The sequence below is a fragment of the Triturus cristatus genome, chromosome 4_1 (assembly GCF_964204655.1).
Source record: "Triturus cristatus chromosome 4_1, aTriCri1.1, whole genome shotgun sequence".
NCBI lineage: Eukaryota > Metazoa > Chordata > Amphibia > Caudata > Salamandridae > Triturus > Triturus cristatus.
The window spans coordinates 231,094,220-231,118,226 of NC_140585.1; the positions used below are offsets into that span (position 1 = coordinate 231,094,220).

The 24,007-nt window shown below is 44.9% G+C and overlaps 1 protein-coding gene across 1 annotated transcript in view; it reads left to right on the forward strand.

The window, feature by feature from the left end:
• LOC146854163 (aldo-keto reductase family 1 member C15-like) overlaps positions 1-20,919 on the forward strand; it is a 323,371-nt gene extending 302,452 nt beyond the window's left edge. The window contains exons 9-10 of the mRNA XM_085651941.1: positions 13,571-13,653; positions 20,715-20,919. Of these exons, the coding sequence (XP_085508067.1) occupies positions 13,571-13,653; positions 20,715-20,757 (126 nt within the window). The 3' untranslated portion in view covers positions 20,758-20,919. The remainder of the gene's footprint in view (positions 1-13,570; positions 13,654-20,714) is intronic.
• The last annotated feature ends 3,088 nt before the right edge of the window (positions 20,920-24,007 follow it).

The window sequence follows — 24,007 nt, forward strand, 5'->3', positions numbered from 1 at the left end:
AGTCTGGACTCGGACCCTTCGCTCAACCACTCCTTCAACAAAGGATTTACCCCATTAGCAAAGCTCTCACTCCCAACCTCAACACCTCCAACAACTCTGTCACTTTTCCTCAAACCTGGAAACATGCTGCTGACACCATCCTTCTCAAGAAACCACATGTGAATCCAGTCAAGATCACTACCTACAGACCAATCTCCCTCCTACCATACCTATCCAAGGTCTTATAGAAGCTCAACAACAGATGCTTCACCGACCTTGAAGCCACACAGTCCAGATTCCAACCCAACCACAGTACCGAAACAGCCTTTTTTTCTGCAATAGGTGGCATCCCCATTGTCTTGGACAGAGAGGAAATGGCAGTCATCATCCTACTGGACTTCTTTTCAGCCTTTGACACAGTGTCACAAACAGAAAACAACAGTCAACCTAGCACCATACACTTTGGAAGCCTGAAAACTGCTCTGTAGAGTGCCCCAAGGTTTATCCATCAGGCCTAACCTCTTGAACAGATACATAACTCCACCATCCAAAGTTATCTGAGCCCATTACATTAACATCCTCTCCTACGACGATGAAACATAACTTTTAGCGCACTCTTGGACAAAACCCCCAGCCAGAGGAGCAAGTTCACCACCTGAATGATTGAAGTAGCCACCTGTATAAAATCCAACTGTCTCAAACTCAACACTGACAAGACAGAAAGTGTGATTTGGGGGGAAAAAAACCTCACTGCGGGACTCCACGTGGTTGCTGGCCATTCTTGAACCTACTCCCACCTCAGCCCACTAGCCAGGAATCTTGGCATTATCACTGATAACTAACTGAACATGACATTGACTGCACACGTCAATGTAGTAATGACATCCTGCTTCCTCAAAGATGCTGAGGAAACCCTGGAAATGGCTCCCCAGCAACCCCAGAAAAGCCATCACCCATTCCCTTGTCACCAGCAGGCTGGAATACGGGAATGCCCTCTATGCCAGAATCACCAAGCAACGCACCCAAAGACTACACAGCATCCAAATTGCGGCTGCCGGACCAGAGCTAGAATTGGAACCCAAAGTAGCCCTGGCAAATGTTGTCAGAACAGCCCCCATACGGTGCATAGTGAGCGAGCACAGCGAGCAAGCATGACCACTACAAAGAGGTTTGGAGGGTTCTCCCCCCAAAATAATTTGAGAAAAAATGGCAACATGTGCATTCTACAACACATTTTTCATTATACAATCAATTGTATTCATTTTTAAAGCACAGTAAATGATGACCTTGCAGTGCACCAGAATATGGCAATCTTTATTGGGGCTCTTCAATTATTCCCTTACTATCACCCTGCAACAATGCCTCTCATCTCTCCATATCCCCTCTCTTACTTGTATTTCATTTGTTTTATAACGCCTCTCATACCAGTGTATGGTGATGGAGCAATTTACATCACACACACATACAGAGACAATAAATCATTCATGTGTAAATCGACGTATGGGAAATGTTACATAAGACAAAGGATTCCTATGTTGTCCATACTGGCAGGCATTTTTTAGGAGTGCTTGGTCTGGGGAAGCACACACTCAGGATTCAGAATGTAGCACAGTTGTTAGGGATGACTTTACTAATAAGAATGTATTTCTACACAAACAAAACATTTTGAAAAAAATAGGATAATGAAATACTGGGGAAAAAACATAACTTTCTAACCTAGATTATGATTGTAATTTATAAACTGCATATTAACAAAAGGATCTCTGTGGCAAAAGTAGTAGCCCACTGTGCTATGCATATAAAACACTGTTGTGTGGTCTGCATAGTGCACACTCTTTGTGGCAGGTATTTTAACCCTCTGAGCTACCTTAGTTGAGTCAAAGCTGCCACTAAACAAGACTCTGATCAGCAGGTACATTAATCACCAGAGATATCTCAGCAGTTTTATTGTTGCCTGTAAACTGTTGGATATACAAAGACTCTCTAGAGTGGTTTTAAAACTGCTGCACTGCCACAGAATAGGCCCCTAGTAACAAAAGTGCCCCCCCACCCTTTCAGCCTTCCGGGAAAATGCTTGATGCCAGATACGGCCAGCCCGGCCTTGAGCCAGGCTCATCCTCAACCTTCTTCACAAGACACACATCACACCACAACTCAGGAAACTGCATTGGCTCCCAATACACAGATGTGCCCAATTCATACATTTCACCCACACATTCAAAGCACTACACAGCAGAGGCCGTGGCTACCTGAACAGTTGCATCCCCTTTAATCAACCACCCAGACACCGCCACGCTCAAATTGCTGCTAGAACTTGGAACGACCTTCAACTCCAGATCAGAGCCTTCTCCTCGCTTCTAGAGTTTTGAAAGAAGATGGGGAGTAAACTGCCGGCCCGCTGCTGCGAGGTCCATGGCTTGCTGCTGTGGGCTTCCTGACTCTCTGGGGAGCTGTGGGGCCAGATCATGGACGTGGAGCCGTGAGGTGCATCCACTGTGACAGATGCCTAAGACTGGGCCTGTGGCAGACCGACGCTCAGCTGTACCCCCTTCCCCCCCCGTGCAGGCTTTGCACCGGAGTGCAGAGGAAGAAGCGATGGAGGGACGATGAGGACCCATGTCTGCGGAGTCCCTGGAGGGAGACCCGGCGAGACTGACATCGGCTGCTGAGCATGCAATGCCATATTGGCAGACCGTCGCTGCTGAGCCTCAGGAACGGCCCTGTAATTCCGCCAATGTCCAGGCCCTTGGCCCATCAAAGTAAGCAGGCCTCTTTCTCTCTTGGGGCAGAACTGAGACCAGGAGTGTGGTGATGCTTGCCACCCCCTTCCCTCAGCTAAGATGCGACTAAGCCCAGTGGCCCGATTTTGGAGGGCCGAGCTCCGGCCGGCTGCCGGGCCTCCCTTTCCCAGCCAGCAGCCTGCTAGGAGTGCGGACCCTCCGGGGAGGAGGCAATGACCAGCAGCATGACTGATTGGACCCCTCACCCTGGCTGAGCTCTGCCTGGGCCTAATCAACTGACTGCAGACCTCCTGTAGGCCCCAGGGACATTGGGGGGGCCCTACGTGAGTGCTAGCCAGAGTTGGAGCATACATACACAGTGCCTGAGGGTGGAGAGGAGATAGCGCACCAGCAAGGACACTTCTGACAGGGCAGCCTTCAAGGCGTCCCTCAACCTCTACCACTGCATGCTGAGGGTAACAAAAAAGACAGCCCTTACCGCATGCGTCGAAACGAGCACCAACCCCACCAAGGAAAGTTTCAACATCGTTAAGGAATTTTTCAACCCAACTGCCAGTGAATACAACATCAAACCCTCACATGAGCTGTGCGACAACCTCACCCACTTCTTCCACAACATGATTGCATCTATGTACAGAAACTTCAAACCCCAACCCACACCTATGGGCTTCCTCAACAGATACACCACCACATTAACCCACACAAACCACACACTGACCACCTGGAACATCCTCTCCACCCAGGACACCACCTCCACCATAAAATCCATCTACTCGGGAGCTCCCACAGACCCATGCCTGCACCACATCTTCAGCCTCGGAAACCAAAGGATTGGCTAGGAGCTCACAACCAACTTAACACCTCTATCATCACTGCAAAATTTCCCAACGCCTGGAAACATGCCGAAGTAAGACCACTACTCAAAAAACCCTTCGCCGACCCAAACAAACTGAAAAGTTACCAGCCAATCTCAATGCTCCCATTCCCAACGAAGGTACTGGAAAAAATCTTCAACAATCAACTTGTGATACACCTGGAGCAGAACCAGCTACTTGACGCCTCCCAATCCAGCTTCCGTAGCGATCGCAGCACCAAAACTGCCCTAATCACAGCCACCGACGACATCCAAACCCTCTTCAACCAAGGAAAAACATTAGCTTTGATCCTCTTCAACCTCTCAGCAGCTTTCAACACCGAATCCCACCACACACTGATAGAAAGACTCCACCACATCGGCATCCAAGGGAACGCGCTCAGATGGATCACCTCCTTCCTCACCAGAAGAACTCAGAGGATCCACCCCCCACCTTTCACCTCTTAACCGAAGGAGATCACCTGAAAATCAACTGCCTGCAGCTAAACACAGACATGATGGAACTACTGATCTTTAGTAACAGCTGCAACACATGGAACTACTCCTGGTGGCCATCAGACTTAGGACCTGCACCCACCCCCTCCAACCACGCCAGAAACCTTGGAATCATCATTGACAGCAAGCTCACCATGAAATCACAGATCAAGGCTGTCTCCTCCACCTGCTTCCTCACTCTGTGCATGCTACATAAGCTCTTCAAGGTCTAGCCCAACCGATGAGATGCACCGTGACATAAGCCCTCATCACCAGCCGACTGGACTATGACAATGCCTTCTACGTAAGAATCACCGCACACCTTCTAGAGAGACTTCAGACATACAGAACACCGCAATCAGACTCATCCTTGGCCTTCCCAGACAAACCCATTTCACACCCCAACTCAGGAAACTCCACTGGCTCCCTGTACAGAAGAGATGCCAATTCAAGCTGCTGATCCAAGCACACAAGGCTCTGCACAACCATGGGCCCTCCTACATTAACAACCGCCTGAACTTCCACCAACCATCGAGAAGACAACGCCTCGCATCCATTTCACTTGCCCATACTCCTCGCATCTACCGATGCAGTATTGGAGGATGCTCCTTCACCCACATCACAGCAAAGACCTGGAATGCTCACCCCATGCTCCTCACTTCTAAAATTCTGAATGGCCCTCAAGACTTGGCTGTTCCAATAAGCCTCACGGGCCTGCAAGCGGCTGGACACTCTATCGGGAGATTGGTCGCGCTTTATAAATCTTGATTGATTGATTGTGGAAACAGACCCAGGAGCCTCCCATCACTACTTGTTGGCCCACCCTGGAGGCAGTTGCTTTAGGGCCCAGCCCTGTTTAGAGGCACCACCAGTTGGGAGCAGCTGCCACTATTGCACCTCACTCTCCTTTTCTCCTGGCTGTGAGTCCCGGCTGGAAGGGGGCAGTAACAATAAAGACTGGGGTGCGAGAGTGGACAAGAGGCACACCGACAGACCCTCGGTTGGGAAGGCCACTGAGCTCTTGTGGCTTTGATTAGGGAGGACACCCCACACACCTCCATGGAGGGGGGAGATCAGTGGGTCTGGTGGCCCTTGCCTGGTGCCATGTCCCCTTAGCGTTTCTGGGGATATAGTTAGAAAATGGGCCTTAGACTCACACAAACCAAAAACTTGGATATGTATGCTGTCATCATGGCAGCTGCCAGTAATGCAGAGGGGAGTAAGAGAGTGCTACCACAGACCAGGAGGCCCATCCTTTATCTGAACCTTCCCAGCGCAAAATCATAGCAGCGATAAAGGAACTTTAAGGCACGCTGAAACCTAAGCTAGACACCTTCACAGTCGACGTTCATCTACTGTGTGCAGATGTCTGAAATATCACTGAAAAAAGTAACAGCAGCCGAAATGCACACAAATGGCATGCTTTCCATAATGAAAAGATTGGAAGAACAAGTTGAAACACTAAACAGAATGCCATTATCACGGCCCATCTGGAGGACCAGGAGGGATGAACCCGGCGCAACAACATTCATGTCCCTGATGGAGCAGAGGGGTCAAGTACTACTACTGATCTCTTCTTGGAGGACCTTATCCTAACGACACTCAGTTCTAAGAGACTGTCCAAATACTTTTCAATTGAGAGGTTGCATAGGGCTCTAGGGCCCCCACCGTGTCTGGGGCCCCCGTGCACAATCATAGCCCGAGCGTTCAACTAAAGGGATCAAGATGAGATCCTCCAGGCAGCTCGCACACATGGCGACCTCCATTTTGAAAACTCGACTACTTGTTTCTTTCCTGACCTCACCCTCCAGGTGCAGTGACACTTTGAGATAAAGAAATGAAGTACATGATGCTATAGTGGCAGATGGCAAGATGCTGCAGTTCATCGGCTGAAGGGACTGTATAGAGGGTTGGAGAGTGACTGATTGAAAGGGGGGCAGTGAGCGCAAGTCTCCACCTTTCGACCACAATCCTGAGGTGCCATGATCGGATCGTTCTAGAGGTCTGCGACACTGAAACACCTGCACAAATGCATGAGTGTCTGTTTGCAGTATCCTCTGAAAATGGTAAAATGGTGGCAGAGGGTTGGTGGGATGGGTATGGGTACCTAATGCTAAACACTGTCTTTGAGGCATATACTTGTGGACTGGAGGGACTGACTACTGAGATTATGATATAGCGCACAGGACACTTAGATGTTATTAATGGTTATCATGTTCGGGATCAAGGGGATGCAATACTGAGAACACTAATCCTGACCCGTTCACATTGGCGGAAGCAGCGCACCCTCACTGTTAGATGCACACGTTAGGGCGACAGGCACTCTGCAAGTTGGAGCTGTGAGTGGTTCTAAACTCACGACGCAGAGAGTGGGGAGTTCAGGGGTTCTAAATGTTTTGCTTTATTACTATGTTACAGACTCATCTGCACTGACATACAATGAAAGAGGGTTAGGGAGAGGGACGCTACAATGCAAGCTAGGTGAGGGACCGTACCAGGGTACCTCTACCCTTGGAAGACACAACCCCACTCGCATCACACCCACATACCAATGGCAGGAAATACAGAGCAAGTCCTGAATGCCTGGACATGGAATGTCAATTGTCTAGGCAAAAACGTTACGCGCACACTAGTCCTTTAATATTTATGGTGGCACGCTACCGACCTAATACCTTAATACTCTTGAAGGAATGCACCTCCGGTGGAACCTCTATAAAGCCATGATGGCTTTGGCTACAAATTACTAGCACATGTGGGCTACAGTCCAACTTAAGAAGCAGAGGTATACTAGTCAGAAAGACTCTGCCATTCACCCCCTTGCACACTTGGCAAGGATGCTGTGTTGGCTTGACTGGAACATGGTAAAGCTTTACATTAAATGTTTGCTCTGTCAATGTACTGCCGAGGCTCCACTCCATGACACTACCGAGAGTGAGTTCCTTCATCCTAGAAATGCATAAGGGTACCATTATATTGGGGGGAAATATGAATGCTGTCATGGAGCCCGGGATAGGCAGGAGGAGGGATGCCCCCACGTGGGTAGAGGTGCTACTTCTGTCAGCCTTCATATCGGCGTTGGGCCTGATGGACTTGTGGCGGGAGCACAGGCCACAACAACAAAAGTACACATATTTCTCAGCCACACATAGCAGTTTACCCTGTCTTGATCACATTTTTACACACCATGCCCAGACGGGAGCTTTCAGGGCAACCACACATTATGCACGTGGGATCTTTGACCATTCCCCGGTGGGGGTCCTGCAGAGTGGGCTTGTGCGTGACGCTGCCTCGATCCCAAGGCTGGACATATGGTTTCTCTGTGACCGAGAAATTAAGGAGAAACTCAGAACCACCAAGGATCTCTATTTTCAGGATAATCAGGAGATAGTAACCTCCACATGTGTGTTATGTGAGCGTTTGAGGCAGCCCATGCATTGATAGGCGGGAAAAAGAAAGAGGCCAAGATTGAATTCAAGGCAATAGAATTGGACATAGCAGCCATAGAAAGGAGGACTTAGTGGCGGGAGGGGCCAACCTGCATCACCAGCTGCACCTGCGCCAGCAAGACTTAAAGGCCAAGGCCGACCAATCCAGGGTGTTGGGCATCTTAGACGAGAAGGGCGACTTACAAAAGACCAATGCGGCCATAGTTGACACCTTTGCAACCTATTATGAGAACTTATATACTCCCACGATTGTCAGGACTGTCACTGACTGTAAAGAGTTCCTAAAAGACCTTGCCCTTCCAATGCTTTTGGGCGATGCAAGTGAGGCCCTGGTGGCAAACATGACAGATGAGGAGTTGACAGTATCGATCCACGATCTACAGTCCACTAAGGCTGTTAGTCCTAATGGCCTGCCAATAGAATTGTTCATGGGGTTGGCAGACAAGGCAGCCCAACCCCTGCTTAAGATGTTTCGGTGGCACATGAGGACGGCTGCCTGCCAGAGGACCAATGTACAGCCACAATCGTAGTAATACATAAAAAAGGTTAATCCCAATTGACTGCAGGTCCAATAGACATATATCCCTACGAAATGTCGAAGCAAAGGTGCTGGTGTGGGCCATGGCGACACGGCTAAGCAAAATCATCACGTGCATTGTGCATCCAGATCATTCGGGCTTCATGCCACAGAGGAGCACCCGCTTTAACCTGAGACGTCTGTATGGAGTGCTCCAAATGACTGGCCAGCCCTGCACTTAAAAGGCAGTTCTTATGGCACTAGACGCCAAAATAGCAGTTGATAGTATAGAATGGTCCTATATGTGTGGCCTCACAGTAGTAAGACTGGGATTTGGGTTGAAATTCTCCAGTTGGGTCAGACTCCTCTAACAGGCCACTTTGGCCTGGGTACGTGTCAACGGAACAATGTCCCGTGCCTTTTGCCAATGATTTTTGCCCTACCACGCGTTGTCTGGATTAGGCATGACCTGCTGATATGAGGAGTCATGGCGGTCGGAGGTTGGGAGGAGCATGTCTTCCTTCATGCTGACGATGACCTCCCTAGTGTTAAACAACCATATTTCTCAGTGGCCAGAATTCTGACAATTTTTGATCTCTTCAGCAGTTATAAATCCATAATCTTTCCCCTATTGGGACACAGCAATTCCTTGCTGAGTTCACGGCACCAGTGGTGACTTAGGGTTTTAAATACCTAGGGATATATGTCCCCTGCGACCCCCACGCATTTATGAGCAGAAACATACACCCCCATAGACTCCACAAGGACGTGGCATATTGGTGCACCTTACCACTGTCCTTCATGGGCAGAGCCGTTCTTTACATAATAATGACCCTTCCACTTCTCCTGCATGTGCTTCAAAATACGCCATTCCCATTTCCCTCTGAGCGTTTTATTAAAATAGACAAAGAGCACTGTTTATCATGAAAATGAGGTATGCCACGCACAGCACATGGGGGGCTTGCCATCCCAGATGTCAAAAAATATTACTGGGCATCCAAACTATTGATAATCAACAAATGGGTATTCTCTGACAGGCAGGAGCTGGCCTCCATGTTGACAGGGATGTGATGGGTTATGGTGGGCATTAGGCGATCCTATACTCTAAATAAAAGGCCACAAAGCTGCAACCGCACACTGGGATGGTTGTCGCGTTCTATTGGGCGGCCCGGAGCTACTTGGGCTGGAGGGACAAGCTCACAGCTCTGACTCCGTCAGGACACAGTAACCTGCTCTAGGAAGTCGGCACTCTAGGAGGTTTCTCCAAGTGGACATTATTTTGCATAGAACATCTGGGAGAGGTATGGCAGGAACAATCCAATACAATTTGAGGTACTCCGTCAAGAATATGAGCTGGTGGAGACCGAATATTACCGATATCTATAACTGGGATATGCACTGCAAAAGCATATCCTTGAGGGCGAGCTATTGTCAGAGACATCACCTGTGGAGGATCGCCTACTTACTGAGCCAATAACTGACAAAGGTACCTCCACGATCTTAATAAAACTGGTTAATAATTTCCCCCACCTGTTGGGAGCTGTTGGGAGCTCTACGGAATGGCTGTATGGCAGACCTGGGCAACTTTGACGACGACGACTGGGCAGAGGCTCCTCAGAGCTCACCAGGAATAGTTATTCGAGCCTGGTTCAGATTAGTTCAACTCAAGATTTTGCATAGAGCATATTACCCAAGGACACTCTTACATAAAATAGGAACAGCCGATACACCACAGTGCCTCATGGGCTATAACCAAAACGGCACGTTCTTCCACATACTCTGGGATTGTCCGGAGACACAAGTGTTCTGGCGCAGGGTAACTGAGATGATGTTCCGGGTTATCACATAAAAGGTGCCCTTGGATGCAAAATGGTTGTTATTAATGATGCAGAGGAAGGACAACTGTCCCAGATATCTTACAGTCTGGATAACGATGGCTGCTGGAGTGGCCAAGCACAACATAGCCTTGACCTGGGGCGTAAGTACCTCCTCCCTAAGTACTGCGGAATGGGAGTCCAACCTTGAGTGGTGTCAAAGGGCAGAAAAGGTGATTTATTGAAGTCACAGCTGCCCAAAAAATGGGAGCAGGTGTGGGGACCCTAGCTATAACTTAGGGGCACCGATCCATGACAGATCTGAGGAGGAAGCGGGGTGGAGAGTTGTATGCCTGTTGCATTGTAAGTAGGCTTTCCTGTTTTCAGTTTCTATTTTTGGTCAATTCTGGTGGGGTTTTTTCAGTGTTTTCAAGTAATTTCAATTCCTTAAAAAACAGTGGTTATCAGTGGTTGCACATTTTTGTGCCATTAAAAACAACAGAAATAGTGTTTTTCCAGTGTTTATGGAACTTTTTGCTTTTATTATTGCTTGCTTTGCACTGATAGTGCATGGTATATAGACAGTGTACATACAGTGTATACGAGGTCCAAATACATTTTTACAAATCAAACTTTTCATAGTACACCATACAATACTTCTTCAGTGAGTCTTTGGTCATGCACGCTCGCTCTTTCCTTCCCATGTAAAATTTTATCTGTGAAAATTCCCTCTCAACATTGGCACTTGAGACAGGCAACGCCAAAATTGCCAGTACACAATTTTCTAACTCTGGCCACTGACATAGCTTTCCATGCCAATACTGGTGCACTTGAAGATCGTGATTCTCTGTGACAGGTTCTGCAACATATACTTTGAACTGGGCGCATATGCCCACAGAGTTATTGTAGCGGTCAAAAATGAAGCAGCACTTTTGAAACTCCGGAGAAAATTTCCCTTTACAGAAGGAATCTATAACTTGTGCAGAGTACCACAGTGAGGTTTCATTGACTTCAAATGCCATGGTCGGTGAAGGGCTATTTCTCATACATTGTAAAATAAGTTACTGAATTGCTCCTCAACATTTCTTTGCTTACCAAGTGGCAAGCACATGGAACATGTTGCAGTGCCAAAGTCACTAAAAGTGTCTCCCAACCTACTCTTAAGGAGATGTTTTACATCTACACCAATTATGCTGAACACATGGTTGGCAAGGGTGTGTTCAGACTCTAGTTGTTTTATTATGTCCACTACAGCAGTCATGCTTTCCTGTAAAAATCTAAGAATGCAGTAGAGTGTACTTTGTTTAAAATCACTATCAATATGTGACCAAAGATCCTCATATTTCTTGCCTTTGCCATCATCACCCAGCAAAAGTTCTTTTAACGATTGCCCCATGGATGATATAGCATTCATGGCCTCTAGGACTGAGAACCACCAGCTAAGTGACACAGTTGGGATGACTCTTTCTTTGATTCCCCACAAAGCAAAAAATGAGAAATATTTGCGTTTTAGTTTCCCCGCATAACAAAACAGTGCACCAGAATGGACTAAAAAGTCAATAGCATTATTCATTAACTCTGAAGATTGTAAAGATACTTTTTCACATATGTAGCTGAATCACTGCAATTACATACAAGATCACTCCAATCTTTATTGAACTTGGTAAGAACATTTTGCAGCAGCATTCCAAGTGACACTGCGTTCCATGTTTCCCAAAAGTCTGGTGTCATGTTTTCACCACTATCCCAGATGCTTTGTGACTGCACTCTTTTTGCAAATACCTGGCACTATACCTTGCACTGAATGTTTAGAGCCTAGGGTGTTTGGCAATTCACCTACTATCAATACTGACTCACTAGAAAAGGGGGCTGATGTATCAAGCGTTATTACCCCTGCTCCGTGGGTAAATGTGATGGTACATCTATTGGAAAGATTCTTCTGAATCCTACATTTTTCCTATCAGTGAAAGACTCAAACGTAGCCAGAAAATCAAATATGATTTTGATATTTCCTGATTCCCTACAATTTATAAAATAAATAACAAAAACACCTTAAACATGCTTCTAACCCCTGTATCTTTAGACCAAAGACCACAAAACTGAAAAAAGGAAGAAGAAACAATATTTTAGTGACATCCCAACACAGCAAACCTCAAGCAAATAATGTTAGCCCAGTCTTTCTTACAGCTACCTTATATAACAAAGTTACATTGTATTGGCCCCTTCAGGAAGAAATAAAAATGACTTTTTCACTCTCCTTTTCCTTTCTTTCAATGGCATTTAGTTTGTGGTTGTGCAGGTTTTTCTTCAGTGTTTATATGTTTACACTGGTGAGGGTTATTTCCCTTCCGGTGGGGTTTTATCAGTTATTGTAGGTTTAAACCTAAAACCGGACAGCCTAATTGTAAGAAAAGTAAAGAAAATTCTATGTAGACACCAGGCATTAGAAGCATTGTTTGTGAATTTCACCATTTATCCACCTGTTGAAAACAAACTGTAAGAACTCACAATGGTAACTTCACTCTGAAGGGAGTTGTTTCCCTCTCCTGCATGTATTGTCTGAAAAGGTTCTTAGCATTAGTGGTGGGGGTGGGCAGTGGTGGCTGTCAATTTTACCAGGGAAGGGTGTGGGGGGGCACACAGACACCTCACTCACACCTAGTCATTCACACAAACACATACACACTCATTCATTACACTCACTAAGAAATATAAATACATTCATACCTGCATGTACGCACGCACCCAAAAAAATAAAAACACACAAAACTTACCTCAACAGCAGCTCTCTGACAGGGAAGGCAGCAGTCCCAAGTCTCGTAGGTCGCAGGAGGGTTGGGACTGATGCCTTCCCTCACTGGCTGACCTATCGTCAGCCAGTGAGGGAAGGCAGAAGTCACAGTCTTGTTACTGAGTGGGATGGGGTCAGTGAGACTGCTGACACCACCCTACTGTTTGACGAGGTGTCAATGATTGACACTCGGCCCTGGGCAGTTAAGGGCTTAAAAGTTAAACGCCTAAGTCAATGACGCTCCCCCTCATCATGAGGGGGAGGGCCTTGAGACACTTTTGCCTGGCTGTGGAGGTCAAGCCCACGGGGCAGTGCAGTCCTCACCCTGGTAAGCTTCAGCTCAGACAGCTACGATCCTGCGCATTTAGGGCATGTCTAGCTCCTGGCTACCTGACCTGAACCAGAAGAGTGTCTGTCAGGCTGACCTTTGTTCAGCATGACAGACACCCTTCTTGCCCTGAAAAAAGTGGGGGGCGTGGCCCCTCAGCCCATAAGGATTGGCCGCTGCTGGAGTTGGGTGTGGATGCTAACTCTAGCGACCACCAGATGTAGTTCTCTTCCCGTAAATTATGAGTATACCCGGTAGCCCCTCTTCCTTCCGGTCACCACTAGGCAATCACCCTAGATTCAGACTGTCCCTCCCCAGGTACTAAAAATATCCCACAGTCCGGGTGACAACTGCAATACAGTTATAAGATGTGCAAGGTAACAAAAGTGGAACCCTACCCAATGCATCTTCCTCAGAAACCCAACAAAACTCAACATATAAAGCCAAACTAATGCAATCATAGCAGTCCTGGTCTGCATCAACCACACAAACTGCCATGAGGGGGATCGGGACTGCTCTCCTCCCCACTTGTCACTTCTTCGTCCAATAATGATAACTCTGTTCACTCAAATTAATTCACTGGAGGTGATCTCTTATTTGTGACAGGTGTTCGACTTTCAATTAACTCCTGAAGACATGAAAGCTCTTGATGGACTCAACAAAAACCTGCGCTATATTGACATGAAGCTGTAAGTCAATTTATCATTCAAATGTGTCTTTTATTCGATTAGACGGTTCAAAGGACTCTGGGGGATGTGTTAAAATGCATGTTTCTGCACCACTATGCACATGTGCTTCTCGGTTTTTGGCAGTCACAGGTAATAGCACTGAATGCACAGAATAGAATGTAAAAATTTTTAAAGTTGGTCATTGGTGTCAAAATTAGCAAGATTCATTGCTCTCCCTTTGACTCAAACGGTGTCTGGGAATTGTTATTGGGAGAGCAGGTGATAAAAAACACTAAATCACAGCAACAATCATATTTCACCAGAAAATTGGGGGACGTTAGAGAAAAGGGATGCTATAACGGGTCTTTGGAAAGATAAATCTTCCAATAATCAAGTCTGATCATGGATTTTCAGGAGTTTCCTTGTTTTAAGGGCCTTATTTTGTGGGAATCAGTGTGGTTCTCAGCGTCATGGAAATGTTTCTGTTGGCCATCCACTTCTCCCCAGTGAACCTGAATGGTATTTTTGTTTACGTTTTTCTTTGTTGTTTTGTAAGTAAAAATGTGATTGATTGTAACTACAATATAATTTTTTACAAATTGGGGTAGTGTTGCTTTGGCCTAACCACAGTCGGTCCAGGCCATACTAATCACCTACTGTGGTGACACTCTTTCAACAACAATGCTCAAGATGGTTCAAATCCGAATCCTCCCAGGTTAATGTGGGGCAATCACAGGGCCCAGCATATGGGATCCACTAAAATGCTGCAGTGCTTAATTTGCAAAAACTACAATAAGCCTGTGGATGCAGTCAACTGCAAGATTCTGGCACTGGCATATTGCAGGTAAGTCTGGAATAATTGGGCGCTCACAGAATATCAGAGGCATCCATGCCAAAATGCTGGTCCTGGTAATTATAGACACACGAGCATCCACTTGACATTTTGAAATAATGAGCTCGATTCCTGGGTTGTGCCTGGCTTCATTACCATGATACAACCGGAGAGAACCTCATTTAATGAATAGCCTTACACAGACTATGGTTTTGATCAGATTTGTGTGAAAATTGTGCTTTAAAGTACACTATTTGGCCTCATGTTTTTTAACCCCTCCCCCCCCCCCCCATGAATCCTCCTATTGAACTCGCTTGCTCCCTCACTGGGATTCAAAGCAAGTATTATGCCCCACCAGTTTTGAAAATCGCTACTCGCTGCTGTTAGATGAAACCCTCCAACAAAGGTTAAATGTGTCCGGACAATTACAGATGGTATATTCTTAGCAAGTAGTGTTTTCTTAAGGACTTAAGAAAAGACAGAGGGTAATTATATGTGACAGATTTCTGTGACATGATAACAAAGTTAACAGAGTGCATTACCATTTATTTCTTCAATTGACAAAGCATGTTAATAATAAATCGGATTGAACCCAATTTTCTGGTAAATTAGTCATGTGAATGGTTACAAACCAGAAATCAAATAAAATTAGGAGCCACAGATAAAAAGTAACCAGTCAGAATCTGTTAGAACTGGGGATCTCTAGTTGGCAGAGGTAGGTACCTTTGACCAAATAGGGACCCTTGCTTCTAAGTCAGGGAAAGGGGATTACACTCCTGGATAACCCCTGCTCACCCCCTCGGTTGCTTGGCATGAGCAGACAGGCTTATCTCAGAGGCAGTATGTTAAGCATTTGTGAACACATACAGCAATACAGTGAAAACACTACAGATGGACACCACACAGGTTTTATAAAAATAAGTATTCTTTGTATAGATTTAACACAAGACCACAAACGACAAAAATCCACAATACTGTACTCAAAATAGACTTCAAGGTGGATGCGTAAATCAAAACAAACAAAAGGTTCGCAGGGAGGGTGATGCATCGGTTCCTTGCTTCGGGGGAGGCGATGCATCGCGCCTCAATGCTTGCGCAGAGTAGGGGATGCGTCTGTTCCTTACCGGAGAGGAGGTGAGGCGTTGATTCTCATACTGTGTTCCGGTTACAATGCGGCAAGATGGCGCCTCGATGCGATGCGACAATCCGGTGCGATAAGATGGCGCCTTTGATGTGATGCGATGACATGAAGGCGATGCGTGCACGCCCAACGGCCGTGCGGCGACTCGACAACTTCTGAACCGCGACAAGCCCTGCGACACGCTTCTCCGGTGATGCGATGGCGACACACTTCTCGTGGTGATGTGACGGCAAACAGCTACAACGAAGGCACGCTTCTCTGGTGATGCCACGACAGCCTCTGCAGCAGCGACACGCTTCTCCGGCGATGCGACGGCAACAGGGAAGAGGAGTTGGCCTAACGGCTAGGGCGCTCGACCTCGGACCTGGGTAAATGGGTTCGAGTCTTGGTAATGACGCTGAACATCCTGTGATTCTGGACAAATCCCTTAATCTCCCCGTGCCTAACAAAAAATGAATGTTTGTCCTCATGTAACGTAACTGGTGCTATGTTAAGCGCTCTGATACCTGATTGCATTTTGGTCAAGTTCGCGCTATATAAAACTCTGCAAAAATAAAACAGCTGTGACACACTTCTTCTCGTTGAGTCAGGCTTCCAGCTCCCAGCGACACGCAGGCTTCTGCTGACAGAATTCCCAGCAAGGAAATTCAGGTGGGAGCTGGTGGTGAAGTCTTGTAGCCCTGAGACTTCAGCAGAAGGCAAGCATAAGTTCAAGCCCTTGAAGAAATATTCTGCAAGATGATGAAAGTTCCTTAAAAGTTCCTTCTCCTTTCCTTGGCAATAAAGAAACCACTACAGGCCGACCCAGCAAAACAGCACACTGGCAGAGGGACAGTCCAAACTCCTGAAGCTTCCTTGGTTCTTCTCCTTGGCAAAGGTTTGTTTTGATTTCCCAGAAGTGATCTAAAGTCTTTGGGTCTGGGCCCCAATATTTGTACTAGCAAATCCTTTGTCTCTGAAGGCAGAGAGTGTCTGTACCTAGGCCAAACCAGTTCTGGGTGCATTCTGCCAGTGCACACCTTGTTTCTTTGTCAGTGTGGGCCAGGGTCATCAGACGCACCCCAGGAGGTGGAACCAGCATTGTGGAAGGCAGGCACAGCCCTATCCAGGCCCAGGTGCTACTCCTCCCACCACTCCTCATGCAGATAGGCCTATTCAGCCTAGTGCTGACTCACCCTGTCTCCTGGAGCACCCCAGCCCCTGTCACTCACAAAACCAGACATACAATACACAACCTAGCAGAGGCAGGCTGGATGGTTAGGCAAGAAAATACCTACTTTCTAAAAGTGGTATTTTCAAACACAGAATGTTAAAACCAACTTCACTAAAAGATGCAGTTTATCATTCTGCGTTCAGGCATACCAAACTCGAATTTCTACCATGTTCCCTGGGTCAGTTAGGATTATAAGATGTTATAATCAAACTGCCCATTCTGACATATGGGGACAGGTAGCCTTGCAATAGTGAAAAACGAAATAGGCTGTAATTCACGATCAGGTCATGCCACACACATCAGGGCATGACCTACCTTTTACATACAATGCACCCTGCCCTAGGGCCTACCTTAGGGGTGTCTGATATGTAGAAAAGGGAAGGTTTAGGGACTGGCAAGTGGGTGCACTTGCCAAGTCGACATGGCAGTCCCAGACTGCACACAGTCTCTGCAATGGCAGGCCTGAGTTACACTTTACAGGCTGCTTCTGTGGGTGGCACAATCAGTGCGGCAAGCCCACCAGCAGCATTTAATTTTCAGGCCCTGGGCACCCATGGCGCACTATACTAAGGTCAGACAAGTAAATCAAATAATTCAATCATGGAGTCACTAATCAATACATGAATTTACAACAGTGAGCACTTGCACTGAGGCACTGAATAGCAGTGGCACAGTGCCCAAAGCATCTAAACCAGCAAAACATATCAAAAACAGAGGAGGCAATCAGTGAAAATTCGAAGGGAGACTCATGCCGATGGTACCAGGTCTATCAGCATCACTAAACCTTTATGTTTAGAAAGCGAACTATTGGTATCATGAAAACTTTGGCTATACACCATTTGTATGGCCTTGAGTTTAGCGTCAATTAATTAGTCCCAATGCATTCTGCATCCCAAAATTCTACTGAATCATAACGAGACAGGCGTCATTGATTGTGCAATAGGGTCAACATTTGAGCTTCCAAATTCTTAGCCTAAGGTAGTGATCCAGCGCACGACTGGGAAGAATGGTGAATAACATTTACCGATACCCTCCCTGCATCGCAGACCCGATGTCACACTAGCTCATTCACACACACAATCATTGGTGGGGCCCATAACTCCAACACTCATACGTCTCTCTCACGAGTCTGCACACACAGGAGGGATGAGTAATTCAAGCGCTGGACACGTGGGGGGAACACCTTATAACCTATAGGGAGAGAAAAGTCAATTTACAAAATATACATTAACAATTTTCACCTATAGATCCTTAATCCTAAACATCAAGGTACTCCACCCACTTGGTCAATGGACCAATTTAGTTGGATTGGTTGATGGTGATTTAGAACCAGCTAAAACACATTTTAAGATTCAGAATCCTTAACTTTCTTTAAGAAAAATCACAAACTCATTCTCCTTGTTAATCAATATTTGTTTATCTAAATTTTCATAATGACTTATATTTGCATTTGTCTCGTCAAAGTTTAGAATTTCTAGATCAATTCAAGTAAATCGCAGAACATCATATTTACCTAATCTGGCTATTTGGAGTCCTCTAATTCATTGGCTCTGCATAACCAAATTTTGTCGTAAATTGTCCGGAAAGCTGGCCAAAGCTCAAATTTCTTTGCTCAGCACGTTACAGTCCCAATTTCTCAAGGGACCAGAAATCGTGCAAGCATCTTTCATAGTTCGTAGATTTAGAAAATGTTTGCTGTCATCAAGCGGTCAGGCCGCATCTGGGTCATCAGGAAAGGCGTCACAACGAAGGTAGAAAACGAGCTTCTCTCCAAAAATAATGAAGAAGACGACCAACCCACGAACTACCATCGAACGACCCCCTTCCTATTCTACCCTTCTTTTATAATAAAAGCAAGTTAAAGAAGATACAATTTTAAGCTCTAGGACAGTCGTGATTGGCTGGTTGGGATCGTACAATTTATATTCCCAGATTTTCAGTACAGTTCGAGTGGTGAGGTCATTTGTCAGCGCAGAGTCGGCTTGTTCCGGTTTTCTGTAAGGTTGATTGCTCCCCTATCTTGGTGAATGTCCCGTTCCATATCCTTGACCGGGGACAAGTTGTGTAAAGGTCACCAAGAGGTTCAGGATACATACTCGCACATGCGCAATTGATTCCGCGCCTCACGAGATAGTGGCCACTTCTGCGTGCGACGTTAGCGGCCATATTGGATTTAGGCCCAGATGTCAACTTAAGCGAAACAAACACAAAAGAATAATTAATACATAGAAATGGTGATTCTAATGTTAACCCCTTACTAATCCCTCTATGTGTTTGTATTTATCTAGCATATAGCGACATATAAAGCCATTATATTCACCTTTTTCGATCCTCCTCAAGGATGCAACATCACAAAGCAACATATATCATGCAGTATTCTATTACCACATATACTATTATTAATATGCGTACAGATTTTAGTTTTAAAGGTTATTTAGCCATGCAAAATGCAAATCCCACATGTACCTTAAATATTATTAATGTTGTTTAGTATACATGCAACACTCGTTTAATAATATTATATTTAATAGATTATATAATTAGTATTTTCATGCAAGAATAGAGGAGGTATACAAAATTTTGCACTACCTGCTCCATCAGTAGCTTTAAATGTGTGAGCCAGACTAGCTCATATCCTGCACACATACAGAATCATGGCTTTTGTCCATTCTTAGAACTAGGTCTTAGTCTGCACGCATACAGAATCTCGGCTTTATCCATTCTCAAGACTGGCTCTTAGTCTGCATGCAAACAGAATCACAGCTTTATCCATTCTCAAGACTAGCTTAGTCTGCACATACAGAATCATGACTTTTGTCCATTCTCAAGACTGGCTAACAGTTTGCACATGAACAGAATCATGGCTTTTGTCCAATCTCAAGACTGGTAATCATACACAATCTCAGCTTTATCTATTCTGAAGACTGACTCTTAGGGCATTATTTAGATCTTGGCAGAGGGGAATACTCCGTCACAAAAGTTATGGAGATCCTTTCTGCTGTATTACGATCCCATAATATCCTATGGAGATCGTAATATGGCAGATGGGATATCCATTACGTTTGTGACGGAGTATTCCATCCGCTAATATCTAAATAAGGCCCTTAGTCTACATGCATATAGAATCATGGCTTTATCCATTCTCCGTACTATCTCTTAGTCTGCACACATATAGAATCATGACTTTTGTCCATTCTCAAGACTAGTTAATAGTCTGGACGCAATCATGACTTTATCTATTCTCAAGACTAGCTCTTAGTCTGCACGCATATAGAATCATGGCTTTATCCATTTATGTATTCTCAAGACTACCTCTTATTCTGCATGCTGACAGAACCATAGATTTATCCATTCTTCATTCTCAAGTATAGCTCGTAGCCGGCACACATACAGAATCATGGCTTCATCCATCCTCTTTGAAACTGCTGGGATTACAAGTTCAAGGTGCAGCATGCAGTCTCTCACCCCTTAGAACTGTCTGTGACATTTTGTAAACTGGTGGAATTTGTCTTTTAGAACAATTTATCATGACAACAGATATTTTTAAAATATTTTAATTAGGGCAAAAAATTCAAACATGTCAAATCAAAACAATAGTGGTAACATCATTGGAAGTTAAGACAAACCTCATGAATAAGACTTATTTCTTGTATATTAATGTCAGATTTTCTGCTTATGGTAGGACCTCTTAACTCAATTGTTAAAGCTTTGAATGTATAGTTTCTTAATGAAGGGCTGGGATATATGGCTGTCTCCTGTCATAGTGCTGTCAGTGAGGGACACATAGTTAAACAGATGACATGAGTTGACACTTTCTCAACTATTAATTTATCTTAACCACTCTCCTTAACAAGATGGACTTTTCAAATTAAATGTGTTTTTATTTTTATTCCTAGGGACATAAAGAACCCAGAGTACCCATTCAATGATGAATTCTAGGAAGAGAAGGAAGATTCCACAGCAGAACTAATATAGTCAGTTTTCACTCAACTTCCCCAATGATCCAGTCTCGAGCTAGACAAGTGTCCATTTTCATGCCACGATTATCAATGCATTTTTGCCACCTTCACCTACTTTTGATTAAACTTGTTACCTTACTCTTCTCTCTTAGTCTATGTTTTGCTTCAGCCTCTAACCCAACATTAGGTCGGTCCCTTTAGTTGCACAAACTAAAATCTGCTCCACTTCATGGAAGTCAATTCTCTTCTATCAGATACAGTTGAAAGAAACACTAAATCATCTCAGACAGATTTTCTTTGTCAAGAGTATAATGTGCATTGTGCAAAGAGAAAGGCGGAGACACCACCAACCTTTGACCAGAAGATTAGCTAATACATACACTGGTAAAATTGAACTTGGGTGCAGATATTTTGGTATGGATCATTCTTTGATTAAGTTTCTTCTGCAAGAGAGTAATAGTGGGAGATCCCTGATTATTTTATTTATCATTTTATTGGCGAGGGGGTACGTGAAGGTTTATGCCTGATGATCCTGTCTGCGCACCAATGATTTAATCAATGTTCGGCCTCCAAGCAGGACTCCTCTGGTGCATCTTTTCACCTACATTCACTTATGTTTGGCCTCAGTACTCAGAACTGCTGCACCTCTCGGCAAGATCCTAGGGTACAAGGTATCACTGTACCTTCCTACTCCTTGTGCCTGAAGATAGGTGCCGACATTGGGGTCCAGATAGTGGTAAGTCGTACCGATGTCCTATGTGGTTTGCTTCCACATTGGGTCTTCTTCTACTGATGCGCTGCACATTAACTTATCATGTAGATTCCTACTGTCTTCAGCTAGCTGCAAAGTGATGGCAACCTAAAATAAAGCTACACTCCTAATGGGGTCCTAGAAAACGTAAAAAAAAGCATGTGTAAGGTGTTTAGAATGGGACGATAATGATCTTTAATTAATTAGATCTCCAAAAACCCTAATGTTCCAGTTCTATGTTTAGGTTAGCTTCTGTACTAGAAGTACGGTACAAACGACATACAATTGCAGATAGATAGAAAGCAAACCTAGTGAAAAGTGTGCCCACGTGGAATATGAAACGAAATGGAAGGAAGGCTCCCTATGGGGTCGAGCTTTCGTTGTGGAGGTGCTAGCACCTGGTACCTGCAAGAAACATGATGACAGCAACTAAAGGCCCAAAACCACTGGGCTCTTGTGTAAAGTACCAATCCCGATTACCAATCTGACAAGACTACACACAGTACACAGCATCATTTGGTATAACCCTTTCCAAGTGAGATTTGCTATGCAAAATATGTACTAAAATTAAAGTCGTGGCTCAAAAGACATGAGGTGCCCTCTCCCCTCACTAACAGCCAGCAGTGTGCATGGTGGAATAATAACTGAGCCCACTGGGTTTACTGTCCAAACTATTTTGAGGGTGGAACATGATGGGATGTGGTTTCTAAATAGTGTTTGGGGTTTTTGCCAGTTTTCCCATTCAAGGCTATGGCTGCCTGCTGAAGAATCTTGCACAATGAAGAGGCAAAACCACAAATAATGGAAATTCAGGTGAATCCAACAAAGCAGATCTCAAAAATGGGCTAAAAGAAATGACACAGAGAACTAAGGGCCAGATGTACTAACATTAGGAATACTGATTTCCTAATTGCAATTTGGAGAGAATCACAAATAGGCAATCGGTATTTCTAATGTATGGAACTTTTGAGTTTCATTAGCGATTTCTTATGGGTCGCAAATAGACCTACCCCATGCATATTAATGAAGTGGGTCGCAATTTGCGACCCATTAGGAAACGCAGCCATCATAGTAATGGTGGCCTGAGGTCAGCAGACCACCATGTCTATGATTTTAAAAAAAAAATCACATACTTTAACTAATGTACCACGTTTCCCTTAAAGGAAAACGGGATGCGCTTAAAAAGAAGGAATGAAAAATGAGACTACTGCCAGCTATTAAAACATATTTGTTTTCCATTCTCAAAGGGGAAGGGGCCCCTGGGGACTCTTTCCATTTGTGAAGGAGTCATTAAAATATTAATGTTTTACAACCATAATTCGATCACAAACATTCATACATCCCATTCAGATTTGGTATTTGGAAGGAACGCCCTAAACACAGCCTTTCCAAAAATACCGAATCGCAAACACAAATTGTGATTTAGTAACGTGTTACTGAATCACAATTTATGTTTTGTGCATATGTAAAAGCATTTGTGTGGTTGGAAATGGCCCGATCAGCTTTTTTCGGCTGCACAAGTGTTTGGGCAATGTGCCCTCTAAAAGTTCAATTGTACAGTCAACAATTGTCAACACAATTCTAGTAATTCAATACATTTCATATTTTATTCAGTTTTGCAAATAGGCTCAAGCTTTAATCTACAATAGAAGCTCTGATGAGAAATGGAAAATATGCACCTAATTCCCACAGTTGTTGTATATATTTGGCATATTTTTGGCCCTTTCACTATGTAGATATTAATTTCCAGGTGAAGAAAAATCTGGAATGCGGTATTCTTGCATTTCTTGTACTTCCAGATTTGGCCAGATACACTTTTCATCTGAATCAGGAATTACACTTCCCTTGTGATGGACCATTGGACATGTCTGTTAACATCTGGCTTTCCACAGCCCAGGAATGACATTCTGGCCAGTGGGGAAAAACTGGATGGTGTTGTTGAATAGCCCCATCTAGGATAACGCTGGACAGGGCTTTAAGTGAGATGAAAGAGGGCCATGGGGACACTTTTGAGAATGGATATCTTGAATATCTTGAACAGGGCGCCCTGACCATCTAAGCTGTAGCTGATGGGCAATTTTTTATATGTATTCCTTTATCCAAAACTATGTGCCCACATTGCACATGCTTCCTCTGGGTCTCGAGCAGAGCCCCCGGTGATTCTGTGCAGTTCTTTTTGAGTAGGAGCCCATATGATGCCAACCTAAGCACCCTTTTAATGTGAGGTGTGTTTAGTGCTCTCAGTTTGAAAAACATTGAGGTTACGGGTACACTTACACACAGTGGAGTACCAAATTGTTGCAAAGTGGGTTATTAGTAGTGGTAAATATGCATCTACCATTGACAATAAGGCCACTAACATGGTTTAGGGCTCAGAATAGGTCTCAGTAAATAATTCCCATGCTCAACTGTGAGTAGCTTGGCTGCGAGCAGACAGGCATAACTTAGGAGACAGATATGTAAAGCATTTAAAAACACA